Source organism: Fopius arisanus, unplaced genomic scaffold, assembly GCF_000806365.1.
Source record: "Fopius arisanus strain USDA-PBARC FA_bdor unplaced genomic scaffold, ASM80636v1 scaffold00029, whole genome shotgun sequence".
Lineage (NCBI taxonomy): Eukaryota > Metazoa > Arthropoda > Insecta > Hymenoptera > Braconidae > Fopius > Fopius arisanus.
Window position 1 is genome coordinate 1,258,838 of NW_011887768.1, and position 13,898 is coordinate 1,272,735.

Here is a 13,898-nt window from a genome sequence, read left to right on the forward strand (position 1 = left end):
GCAGATTTTTTACAGGTACGATAATGGTACCATAAAAATATCATATTACGAATCCACATCGAGGGATGACGAGTTGATGAGGATGTCAGTTGGTGGTGAGCAATGAAGTGTACCCCGTGGGCAACAATTAAAGTGGCATTCACATGCACGTTTGCACATATAATGAGAATCATTTTGAAACTTGGTTGGTGCAATCAGGGATGGAACATTATGAGTTGAAATTAGCTCGGAGGGGACAGTGAAATCGTCATACGCAAGTTCAAATAGTGAACTCCACGTAACTCTTTTGGAGAGAAGATAATTAACCCCGAGATCAAGTGGAACGAGAAGTTCATTACAGCCCCTGCAATGATTACTTTACGAAAAATTGTTTTTACCCGTTGTAACCGATTTACCGGTTTCAAACGAATTCAGGTGAATTACGGGGTAAATCACGGGTTTTAGTATTTTTATTTTTTTTTTTAAAGGTAATTTTTTGGATTTTTAATTGAGAAATGAATGGGTTTAACGCGGGAATTTTAAAAAGGCGTTTAGTATGTCAAGGAGGTTTAGAGAAATAATGTGTCTCAATGGTATGCAGATTCACGTTAAAAGCTGATGAATTTCTCATGACTCATTATTAAGTTGATGTACATAACGTGCATCCATGGAAGACGAGTTTTCAACGTTAACTTGAATAATATCCGACGTGGAAAGCACGAATCTATTATGAGGTGTTGCTGATTGCGATCTACCCGTCATATACTGTAAACAACTCCCACAATTACAAAATTTCCTCGATTCAAATTTTCCGCGTCAATTCCCCAACAGATTTTTCAAAAATCCCGCCAAATTACTGATTCCAAAAAATCAATTTACCAAAATTGTAATTATTATTTATTTACCAATGTAAATAAATTAACTCGTGTCAGTAGAATTTTTACGTTTTTCAAAATTGAATGGAATATTTTTTTTTTGAGGAGATGAAGGGAGAAATTGTTCAGTTGAATTATTGATATTTAAATATTCATTGAACGAGGTAAACACTCGATATCACAAATCCTCCGACTAAGATATCAGAATTTGAATTTTAAATGGGGGAATTGTTGGATCCAATCTGGAAGTTGGTCATAGAATTTTAGTTAACCAAACACAACCCTCGAAAGCAAATTTGCATTATGATTTCAGTCCCAGGAGATAGTCCAGGTAATCCATAAACAAAATATTCTCCAGGAAGATGCGCAGAATTTTTTTTATCAATTCCAAAGATTTTTTTTATCAATTCCAAATATTTTTTTGGAGTGAAGATTATTAATTATCACGGAACAGCAAGAAATTACGAACAAGAATTAACGGTACGTGAGTCTATTGATTGATAACCACTCAGCCTTGATAAATCAATTTTTTTATATTAACACAGAATCTCGTTGATATTTCAAAGAATAATTGATGGGTAAAGGGTTGTTACGTCCATTTGGTATCGGTAATTCCGTAGTATTGAACGATTCACTCAAAATTACCACTTGACCTGTTCATTTCAAACGGAATCCCCTGGGATTCCAGGCGTTTACCTCAATTCAATTTCCAATATATTAAGTTACATAAGGAGAAATGAGATTATAATCTTCAAACGTATTTGAAATCGAGTGACTCCGCTCACGGGGATTATTTATTTTCCTCGAGAAAATGTATATTCGAGGGACTTTATTTTTGAGAGTCACTTTTGTGTTTCGGATATTTTTTTGCTCACTCGACAATAAACATTTATTTTCCGGATTCGGTATTTCCCTTTATGAAAAGAAAAATTTTATAAGCCTAAGGATTCATCAATTTATTCAGTTAAATAATATTAAATATTCTAAGAAAAAAATACTAGAGTCAAAATATTGTAATGGGGATATAATTCATGATGCGATGTTGCAATTTTGCGATGGTTATCAGTCGATATCTCGCGAACCGGAAGTGATAAAAATATAGGGTAAAATCCAGTGGAAAGCCCTTTTAATTCTGCGGATAACGTGTTTTTTCATTTTTTTTGTATCTTTGCTGCGTTGGGAGATATTCAATTTTGAAAGTCATTGAAAATTTTCAAGAAAATCATCGATGCTTATCACCGGATATCTACATATTTCAGGAATAATTTTTTAACAATATAATTTTACAGATTAATAATCTCTGAAAAAGACACTTTATCATGCGCATGCGTACGTTCGAGTCTCGAGTGAGCAAAGGAGAGGGAAAGGGAGGGAAATGTTGAAAAATCAAAAACTCGGATGACATTTCATTGCGGAAAAGTTTTAAACTCTCGAGGGTATATTTTTCTTCCCACGTGCACAAAAATATTGTTTGTACCTCAAATAAATTTTTATCATATTCTAAAACTCTAGGATATTGAAGTTAAGAAGTTGAACTTTATATTGTCAAAAAGAAAGTGATTTTAGTTACCGAACTGCAGCAAAACTTTTCGTTTAATAAATTCATTTCCATCACATCTCGAAAATGACTCGCGCAAAGAATTTTCGTTTTTAATTTAGACTAAAATCTCGTTGTCTCAATGACACCATCTACCTTCAATCTCTTCGAGCACTTATGCAAGAGTTGTTCGTAAATTTAGAAGTGAAGAGACGAAAGAGGATGAGTCGACTCCAGTTTTTGAGAAATATCCCGGAATTTAAGTGACTGCGGAAATTTGATAATACGAGATCGTCCGCGCGTGCTACGCACGCGCCTTCTTTTACATATCATAAGAATTGAAAATTGTAGCAAATGAATGTTCTTATTGTATCTTCGAAGTTAAAATTAAGACTCATAGAAAAAGGCAATTGAGAAACTCTTAATATATTTTGATTGCCCTAAGATTACATATACTATGCAGCGCGAGGCAGCATACGGTATAGAGATTGGAGAACATTTCCGCGAATGCGAGACTTAGCTATAGTAGCGACAGCAATCAGTCAAATTATATCGCACAAAAAAGGAAGAGGGCGCTCCAAGTCTCATATACCAGAAAAAATGGAAAATTTCGATTATATTCGATGTCAAATAACGATCATGATAGGAAAAAATACTTTCCTATTCATTACTTGTATAGTTCTGTATATACCCAGTTTTTTACCGCGTTAGATTCTCTGTCACTCCCCAAGAAAATTCGCAATGTCTCCCATGAGCGAACTCTGGAAAATGCAACGTATAATTGCCCATGGTTAAAAACATCCTTGCGGAGGTCTATGCCAATTTTATCAAAAGTTTGTCCTTGACTTTTATTAATTGTCATTGCAAAGCCTAATTTGACTGGGAATTGACGTCGTTTGAACGTAAACGGAAAGACATTTTCACAGTATAATGTCACACGGTTGATAAATACAATGTCTCCCATCTTGTCTCCGTTCAATATTCGGCATCGCAAGAGATGGTTTGCGAGTTCTATAATTTGCAGCCGGGTTCCATTACATAAACCTTCATTAGTACTCAAATTTCGAATTAATATAACAATTGAATCTTTTCTCAACCGTAACTCATACGGTGGAAAATTTGGAGGATTGAGTGTATTTAAATATTCTGGTAAAATTGCATTATTGATATCCCCGTTATCACAGTTTTCCACACTATCGATACCTGTATAGAGACGCTCCGTTGTTTCGTCCAAAAGTTTCGTTACATTACAATTAATCTCATCGACGTCAACGTTTCGTGCTGCTAGTACAGCAGTTTTTGCTAAATCACCAAATCGACGTTCATCAATAAGTTTCTTGAATATTACTTCAACAATGTCATCATTCTTTGAAGCTATGCATTGTTCTGGAGGCAATAGATTATTATCGGTATCATTTAATTTCCCATCACCCAGTGATAAGAGATATTTTGCGAATTCTGCCTCTCCCGGTAAAGTTCGCATATTTTCTGTCAATGAAAATATTAAGAAATTCTTCCATAAATGGCTGCATTTGATTGAGGAGTTAACCAACTCAGATCTCGTTGCATTTGGAGTCACTGGTAATAACTGCCGGAAATCTCCTCCTAACAACATAATTTTTCCTCCAAATGGTAAATTAGTTTCCGTCAAGTCACGTAATGTACGATCAATTAATTCCATTGCAGATCTAGGTGCCATAGGTGCTTCGTCCCAGATGAAAAAATCAACATTCCTCAAATATTCAGCGTCCTTCGATTGGCTTTTTATATTAGAAACCGAATCTGGCAATATAGGGACGGGGATACCGAAAATTTTGTGCAATGTTTTTCCTTGAGGAAGCAAGATGGCTGCGATACCTGTGAAAGCCATTGTACAGATAGATTTTCCTTGAGCTTTCAATAAATGGTATAAAGTTATATAAACAAATGTCTTCCCTGAGCCACCTGGGCCATCGATATAAAAACAGGAAGATGATAGTTCTTCAGTAGACATAGCTATATTCAAAATTTTGTCAACAATTTCTTTTTGTTTAGTATTTAATTGAGCGTATTGATTATGACCAATGGTCTCGTGTATTTCAACTGACATTTGATCATCGCTACCATCATTGACATCTACTTCGTATTCATCTAATGGTGGCATTGTCGCAAATGCGCTTAAACTGGACCTTTCATTCATAAGAAGTGTATTGATATGAGCATATGCTCTTTTCTGAGCTTCAGATTCATTATAATTTCGTCGAAAATCTTCAGAGAAAGCATCTTTAAATTGTTCCCAGAGTTCTTCTGGGTGGTTTGGATGGCCATATATTAAAATGCGCACAAATAAATGTCTCAGTTGACGTGGCATCATCCAAATTTCTCCTTCAGTCAAGGCACGTTCCCATTCTTGATCATCCTCAATAAGCCCTAATGCTAAACACGTACTATGAAATGTATCGCACAATTGACCATTGACTGTCATGAGATCTTCAAAGGTAGTGGCACCTTTAACTGCTATTAAAAGTAATCGAAGATGAAATAATTCTAGTTGAGTTGGACTTATTGAATACATACGTCCAATCGTATTGAAATGTGCTTTGCGTTTTTCCCACCTATGTTCATTTGAATTTGGTAATTTTTTGTAAACGTAATGCGATGGAATATCCCCATACGTGTAATTTCTTGCTTCTGGGTCTCGTCGATTCAAAGAGAAATATTCAACTAACATACTTGTTTTCTCTAATGCCGATCTCAAACCGTCTTCATCTTCAAACTCATTGACAGTGATGTTTTGTTGATTAGGTAAATGGACTGGTAATCGCATAACTGAATGACTTTTATGTTGTATAGGTCGACCATATATTCGATCACATGCTTCCACTGGAGATACATATCGTGTATCTATAAAATTTCGGATTTCATCGTGATGAATTTCGTTCTGATTTTCTGTGTTACTTACAATAATTGAAGCTGAATCATGACCCTTGTATATGTATTTATATAAATATTTTACAGATTTGATGCTAGAAACAATTTCTACGTTAATATGACATGCAAATTTTTTCAATAAATAAGTATTGTAAGGAACGACGAATGCATTATCAGTCATCTGCCCATTAGAACGTTCATAAGTACCGGTATTTCTTCGACGATATGTAGGATATCCATTTTCATCCATTGAAGTATTTTCTTGATACTTTTTTGGAAATTTTTTTGTGCATTTGCCTTTCTCATTTTTACACCAATTACCACATGGTCCATGAATCATGTCTTTCAAAACAATATTGTAAAGGATTGGGTCTGTTTCTCTATCGGGAATTTCTGCAGAAATGTATCTATCAACAGCATCAGGAGTAACAATTTTATTATTCTGTTTCAAATTTACCAACAGATGCATGTGTGGTAATCCACGTTTTTGGTATTCAATCACGTATACATATGCGCATACTTTGCCGAATAAGTTTTTTTTAATAACATCTTTAATGAGCTCGTCTTTTTTTATATCAAAAACTCGTGAAACAATATCTGGCCTATCAGACGCCGTTTGTCCAGGCAATAAATTTTCTTTTATTTCAGTCCAATTAGGATTGCAGGTCATAGTGATAAATAAATCCGGTTTACCAAACTTCCTTACAATAGCCATTGCATCTTGATAGTTCTGTAACATATTACGTGGCGAGCCTGTGAATGTTGATGGAAGGATTATCATTTTACCTACTTGGCAATTAGAACCATTCGCGCGTTGTTGTAGATGATCTACCAAGCCTTGATATGTATCACTGCGTAGAGTTTTCTGATTTTGCTTGCAATAGTTTAACCTATCTTTCTCAATTTTAACGTAACTATCGACAACCCATTGTTGAAATAATCGTCCTCCTTTTAAGATTATATTATCGTCTCTATCAGCCATTCGATATTTAGTATATGCTGCTCGTGATACTCTTTTAGCTCTATTCACGCAAGGTAAATTTTTATTCCAACCCTGGGTACCATGGGGATAAAACAAAGGGTAAATCCATGGTTCAACGTTAGGATCCATAGAATTGACAAATTGAAGTTCTTTTGTACATTTATTACGAACTGAAACATAAGATTCTGGAATATCACCATCAGCGGCAGTAGTAAAAATGGCAGCTACCTCATTAATTCTTTGTAAATTGTATCGTCTTCGATCGATTCCGGGTTTGAGTGAAAATATCAATTGCATTTCGGGTTCCTCGTCTGTGTTCACGTTTCTCATAGATTGGAGTTCTTCATGCATCATTCGATAAGACTGAGCAAATAAATTACACTGACGAAGGGAATTATCTATCTCCTCAACGACTTCACGATTCAGTGTAGACATCAAATTGCATCGTACATCTGTAGCCTCATCTGGATCAATTATGAATAGTTGACCGTAGCATGGAGTTTCATTAGCTTCGGGGTAGAGACTTTTATTAAATTGATAATATACTTGCCCATGGAGTTTGAAACAAACTGGGCCTGGACGTTGATCAGAGAAATTTACTAAATTAGCATTAAACGATGCGAATGCAAATGAATTATTATAACAACGTATACGTTCACGGAAATGTTTTGATTGTTCGTGAGTACCATTGAAAAGATCTCGTAGAATAAGTGGTGGATTTGGCAAAGGTTCGAGAGCAACTTCGCCGTGGCTACAACAATCATTAAAAGAATCTTTTCGAACTTTTTCAGCATCAAAATGTTTAGCACGACAATGACGACATACAACGTTCATTGGACCAATGTAGTGTTCTTTGATATCTTGTCCTGTAGTATCACAAATGATATTCGATCGACTCCTCCCTGACAAATGAGAATCATAATTGTTAGACGTAGCATCTATGGTGGGAAGGTGGGTATCAGAGCGGTCTATATTCAAATGGACCGGAATTGTCATTCCTGGCATATCATTATTATTATGATTCTCTTCATGAGAAATATGATATTCAGGTGCACATTGGTGACCATCTTTAGAAGGTTCATCGATTGTCAATTCTAAGCAAGTATCAAGTTGATGAATGACGTTTGAATTGTGTTGTTGATTTCGACGTTTCGCACGATACTCATGCCGATATGCTGCATTTTTTTTACGTCGTATTCTCTGCCTTTCTTTTTCTTCATTAGATATTTGCTGAATAATTGGTCTATCATCATGGGTTTGTTCATGAAACAGCTCATTTTCATTTCGTTTTTGATGAACATCAATATCAGGTTGGATTACAGAGATTTCAGGAAACCTATTGGATTTTAAGAGCGAGTGATTCAAATCTTGACGTTGATGATTACATGTGGTACCGCTGATCGTGGGAAGATTACTATCAATATTGGACATTTGAACTGGATGTTCGATTCCTGTGAGTGTTTGATTATTATTATTCCCTTCATGAGAAATATTATGTTCAATTGCATTTTGATCAATATCTCCAGAAGTTTGGTTAATTATTGGGTCAACGCAAAAATCAACATGATGAACTATACGATTTGAATTGTGTTGTTGATTCCGACGTTTCGCACGATATTCGCGTTGATATGCAGCATTCTTCTCACGTCGGATTCTCTGTCTTTCTTGTTCTTCATTTGATCTCCATTGAATGAAAGGTTTACTATCGTGGGTTTGTTCGTGAAATATCTCATTCCGATGGTCATTAATTTGGATTATCGACATTTCAGAAGACATGTTGGATTTGAGAAGAGAGCGATTCGAATTTTGATATTGATGATTGGTACATGTGGTAGAGGTTGTGGAAAGATTGGTATTAATTGGAACTGGAATGCCAACTTCTGCGACAGTATTATTTTGTTTTTCTTTTTGATGATCAGCATCATGTTCAACTTCATTTTGATTAATATTACCCGAAAGTTGATGCATTAAAACGTGATTTGAATAACGCTGTTGATTTCGACATGCTGCACGGTATTTACGCTGATATGCAGCATTTCTGTTACGCCTTACCTTTTGAAACTCTTCTTGTTCTTCCTTTGTCCGCTGGATTGTTTTTCTAGGCATGTTTATGTTTTAAACAATTAAATTGGAAATACAGAAATGAATAAATAGTACGGTCTATTCACTTTGATTTTTTTTTTTTTTTGTTTTTTCAATATGTACAACTATAATTTACTGACAATTAACAATAATGTTTGGATTCAAATGGTATGAAACAATTGGTCAATATTGTAGACTTTGAAGGTATTCGGATAATCATTCGGTTTTACGGTAATGTTTTCTGTTCGTTTCAGTAGGTAAATTTTCTGTGGTATTCTTGATATAATATTCTGGTTATTTAAATTTTTTCTTGAATTTCAGTGCAGATATAATTATTGGTATACAGGTCAAATTCTTTACGGTAGTTCAATTTGTAGACTCCCACTGAAAAGAAAAAAAAAATAATTTGGATTTTTCAATTTGTTTCGATTTATGATGACAAACAAACAATTGAAAAGTAGTTGAATAATACACTCACGATTTTGTTTGTAAGGTCAGTGTCTTAGTGAATCTGCCCTTTAATACGAAACCTCTCGTCTAAAGCCAACAAAAGTTATCCACAAATAATTTACAGGTAGCCGCCACAAAGCAAAACTGAAAAGAAAACAGATGATCGAAAAAATATCCTATCTATAAAAGGCAATCGAACGGAGCGACGCGAGGTTAGAATCGCGCTTTTTACGCCCCCCGGTGCATTAAAAGTCATTGGTAAGGATATATTTGTTATTAAGACCCGAGTGGACGATGTCACATACATAGTGATGTATGACAACATGACAAATACATTAAAATTTGGCATCAATTTTGTGTTCCCGAAACTACTTGAATGAACATAACAAAATCATTAAAAAAAAGGAAAAAAATTATTGAAGGGCGCTAAAGAGCAATATTTATTGAAAAGGATCTACCATGTTTACTAAAAAATAATAAAAAATATGTAATACATACCAAACCCTCCACTGAATTGAATGACATCTAGAGACAATAATATCCTACTTATTTTTTATTATTTTTTTAACAACCTTGGTAGATTCTTTTCAATCAATAACGCTCTTTATCGCCCTTCAATAATTTTTACTCTTTTTTTTCATTATTTTCATTGTTTTTTCATATGCATTCAAGTACTGCCCGCAACATACATTTAGTCCCAAATTTTCATGTATTTGAGGTTAAAAAGATGAAATTTAAATAAAAGATGGTGTTGGATAGATAGTCCACCCGGCCCTTGAACAAAAAAAAATCCTATAAAAAAATTCCTATAAAAAATGATCGAATCAAGAAAAAACGGAATTGTGTGTTATTTAGATTGAATTCAAAGAATCCCATTTCCATTCCAATAATTCTCTCTATTTGAGAATAGAAAACTAAGAACACATTATGATTGAGGTGCTCTTATTTTTGTAATGTTTTTGTAAATATTTAAGGTTAAACATGATAATAATATCATCAATGGATAAATACTCACCTCAATTCAATTTATTGGCACACACCGAATATACATTTCATATTAGAAAAGAAACTCAGGTATAAAATGTATTTGCCACAATCACTGGATGACGATAATTATTTTAGAACGGTTACCGTTGCTGCATATATAAATAAACTTCATCTATAAATCATATATAAATTATATAAATATGATAAACTTCAGAGTACTTCCACACATGCATGACATCAAGAAGGGGGAGGGGAGATCGAGCTTCTTGCTTTGACCGCAAAATAGGAGGGCGTAAAGTCACCACTCGGGAAAAAATTCCCTCCATCGGGCCTTACGCCCACCGTGCATGCGCAACTGTATTTAGTAAAATATGTATGCAAAAAAATCAAGTTTTTAATTTTTATTAATAAAACTATAGTCTCTAAAATTATGCAACTTGTGTTCAATAAACATTAAACAGGAGTGGGACGGATTTTGAAAAGAAAAAAAAAATAATTTTCCAACAATTATAATTGACATTGCAACATATGTTATGAATTATCAATAAACATTAACTCGAATACATCATTTGTATCACTTATCTGTGATTCCGATGGGCTTCGTCTATTTTAATAATAAAATAAATTAGTGTCGAGCTTTCTCTTTTACGTATAAAAAATATAAATGTTTCGGTAATACTTTTCTTCAAAAACATGGCAACGTATTGAAACAAACTCTGAATAAATACTAATGTTAATGCATAGATCCCACAATATCTTACCTATACAGAAATATTTCTCATGTATACCATGCAAGTTAGAAATAAAACTGAATAGCTTGTGAACGCTTACTTAATCGACTTTTTGGAGTTTATCACTTTTTTTTAACTATGCGTTATGATTCGAGACTACACATTCTCTTCGATTATTCAAGTCTTTCCATGAGCATTATCATTAATGATATTGGGTTTAAGAACGATGTAACTTAACATGTAATTTCAACCAATTATAATAATTGCAGCTTCTACATTATGTTTATATAAACGAATTAAAAATTGCATTAATTTTTTCTCAATTAAATTATGAGAAGTCTTCAAAACGAAACGAAAAGAAAAAGAAAATCATTAAGCACCTGCAAATTATTATAATTTCATATTTTTTTCTTAATTAGAACGAAACAGTTATCACTCTTACTGCTATGAATTTTGCAGTATTTAAATATAAAAAAAAAAATCAGACTCTTAGATCAATCAAACTTCATGATGTCTTAATCTTGATTATTGAAAATAAGTTTGTGATGCACATTATGCATATAAACATAAAATCGAGAATATTATTACTATTGATTCTTTCCTGATCTAATGTTTGATTGAAATATATAAATTTAAGTCTTGTTATAAGAATCATCGCTAATGACATTGAGTGTACATTGAACAAAATCAAAATTTAATATCAATGAATTATAATAATTGCAGTTTCTATATTGTGATGAACTAAACGAACTAAAACTTGGATTAATTTTTTCTCAAATATTTTTTTCTCAATCAGAACGAAACAGTTATCAGTCTTACTGCTATGAATTTTGCAGTATTTAAATATAAAAAATCAGACTCTTAGATCAATCAAACTTCATGATGTCTTAATCTTGATTATTGAAAATAAGTTTGTCATGCACATTATGCATATAAACATAAAATCGAGAATATTATAACTATTGATTCTTTCCTGATCTAATGTTTGATTGAAATATATAAATTTAAGTCTTGTCATAACAATCATAGCTAATGACATTGAGTTTACATTAAACAAAATCAAAATTTAATTTCAATGAATTATAATAATTGCAGTTTCTATATTGTGATGAAATAAACGAACTAAAACTTGGATTAATTTTTTCTCAATCGTGAGAAATCCTCAAAAAAAAGGAAAAAAAGGAAATGATCGAAAAACTGCAAATTATTATAATTCCATCTCTTTTTTTAGGTAAAACTAAATGAGTGTCAACCTTACTGCTATGAATTTGACAATATTTAAAAGTAAAAATGACAATATTTAAAAGTAAAAAATCAGATTTTTAAATAACTGAAACTTCTCAATGTTTCAAACGAATAACCGATGAATGTTGCTTCTGATCTGATTTTTTAAATTTTGTCATCTCTTTGTTTTTTAGAACTTCTACATAAAAAAGTAACAGTATTAAACTTCTCAATTCTAGAAAAAATTCTCAATTTTGCAATTGAAATTAAATAGCAAAGAGCATGCAATTGAAGCTAATCACCTTTAAGTTTCTGAAACAAAAAAGATTAACTGTTAGTTTTAATTGTTTAATGAATGATGCAATGTATTTTCATTTATATTTCCATAGAAATAATTTTTTATTAATGTTCTAATGAAAATATTATATTGAATTCTGCTTGAAAAGACGCCAAAATTATATGAAAATATTGCAATATTCTCTTGCATCGAAGGGAGAATGATGAAAAATTGACAGTAATCAAATTTGGATAACCATTGATAAAATAGTACCTTATACTCGATGTCCATCGCCGCTCCGTGTGCAGATTCAGCTGCTTCTCGTTTCAGAATCAGTGGAGGTGCTTCGACAGCATCATCTAACTCATCTTCAGTTAGGACTACATCCTCAGACAGGACTGTGATATCATTCATGCTGTTGATATTCATAATAAAAGCATCTCCACGACGATCAACTCTACCTTTAACTTCCATTTTGATTCCCTCGACTAAATCTTCTCTTGGGATGAATGTTATCACATGAATGGTCATGCGATGAATTCTTGTGCAGAACATTCCACATCCATAACTGGAACCGTTTACCGTGGTAATGCTTCTGAATGGCTCTTTGAGCCATCCAGTGATCTGGACTGGCCCGCGAGCAGCACAAACATTCTTCATTTCAATTCTTTCATATGAGATTACCTCCGGTCTTCCAGTCTCAGCTCCATTCGTAATGTCGAATGTACCAATAACGTCTAAAGTACTCCCACGTCCAAATTGAAATTCTTTGTCGCTTACAGTATCAGTTGATCGTCGATACTGTGGATTGGCCGCTTTAATAATACCTCCAGTGATTTTTAATATCTATATAGAAAAATTTCACATTTTTCATTTATTCTCATATCATAGATATTCATACAGATATTCATATTTTTTCAAACACAGAAAACTGAACTGGGCATTTATATTATTTATTCGTTTATATTTTTTAAACAAAAAATATCTTACTGATTTTTTTCAGCAGTAATCAAAAAGTTGTTGTTTCTCTCTCAATTTTTGTTTCTCATGAAATCATTATTACAACTAATTAAAAATTCCACGAAAAATGTTATTACTTCTCATCGAAAATGAACAAAAATTCATTTAGATTATTTATTTAGGATGAAAAAAATCCAGTTCTAATTTTTGCTTTGATAATTTCATTTTTTTCTTTTTGAATGGAAACAACTGTACCTGATACATCTTTATTACATCATTGTATTTGAGAGCGTCATCCCCCCAGCAAAGTATGCGAACCCTTCTGCCATCATTGTTATTTAAAATGCACTTGTATATCCACTTAGATGGTGACTTTGGCAGCTCCTTCAATCCTTCAATACAGTCAACGTATCCGATGATTTTCCTAAGAAAAAAAAATGGAATTATTCACTCTGAACACGTGTCAATGAAAGGTTATGATCCTTGAATCTATAATAAATTTTGTAAATATGTCCATTTTTCAAAAATATACTTACATGAGCGTAGCTCCAACATTGAAATTATCAATTGCTCTGTTAGTTGTGTATTTAACACTTGGAGATGGCATGATGTTTCACGATTAAAAAAACACTCAAACGCATTACCAAATTTGATGACTTTTAACTTTTAACGGTCTTTTCATTCCAGTGTGGGACTGATATGATCGACAGATGTCGCTTCGGTTTTTATCTTACCCTTACGCATTTTCGAGATATTTCTTCGATTAATATCGATATCGATTCGTACATGGCTCTCCTTTTTAATAATGGAATCTCTCGCACTCAATTTCCCTTGCGAAGACATTTCACAAGTATTTTCCAAAGATGAGAGAACTGAATTTAGATTTACTGGATTTTCCATTAAC

The 13,898-nt window shown here is 33.0% G+C and overlaps 2 protein-coding genes across 2 annotated transcripts in view; both read right to left on the reverse strand.

The window, feature by feature from the left end:
- Nucleotides 1-13,898, reverse strand: part of LOC105265423 (lachesin) — a gene marked incomplete in the record, with an annotated part of 26,854 nt that overhangs the window by 1,239 nt on the left and 11,717 nt on the right.
- On the reverse strand, nt 10,296-13,771 carry LOC105265422 (uncharacterized). The gene is made up of 4 exons (XM_011302892.1): nt 13,531-13,771; nt 13,250-13,418; nt 12,308-12,880; nt 10,296-12,069 (listed from the first exon to the last, which is right to left on the reverse strand). Exons 1-4 carry the CDS (start codon nt 13,599-13,601, stop codon nt 12,052-12,054), a joined length of 831 nt encoding a protein of 276 aa, XP_011301194.1. The 5' UTR covers nt 13,602-13,771; the 3' UTR covers nt 10,296-12,051.

Bases quoted from the DNA above. Each gene is read 5' to 3' on its own strand.
- LOC105265422 (XM_011302892.1), bottom strand. From the start codon at position 13,601: ATGCCATCTCCAAGTGTTAAATACACAACTAACAGAGCAATTGATAAT. The intron at 13,419-13,530 runs GTAAGTATATTT...TTTTTTTCTTAG, and splicing joins AATGTTGGAGCTACGCTCAT to GAAAATCATCGGATACGTTG. The intron at 12,881-13,249 runs GTACAGTTGTTT...TTTTCTATATAG, and splicing joins ATGTAATAAAGATGTATCAG to ATATTAAAAATCACTGGAGG.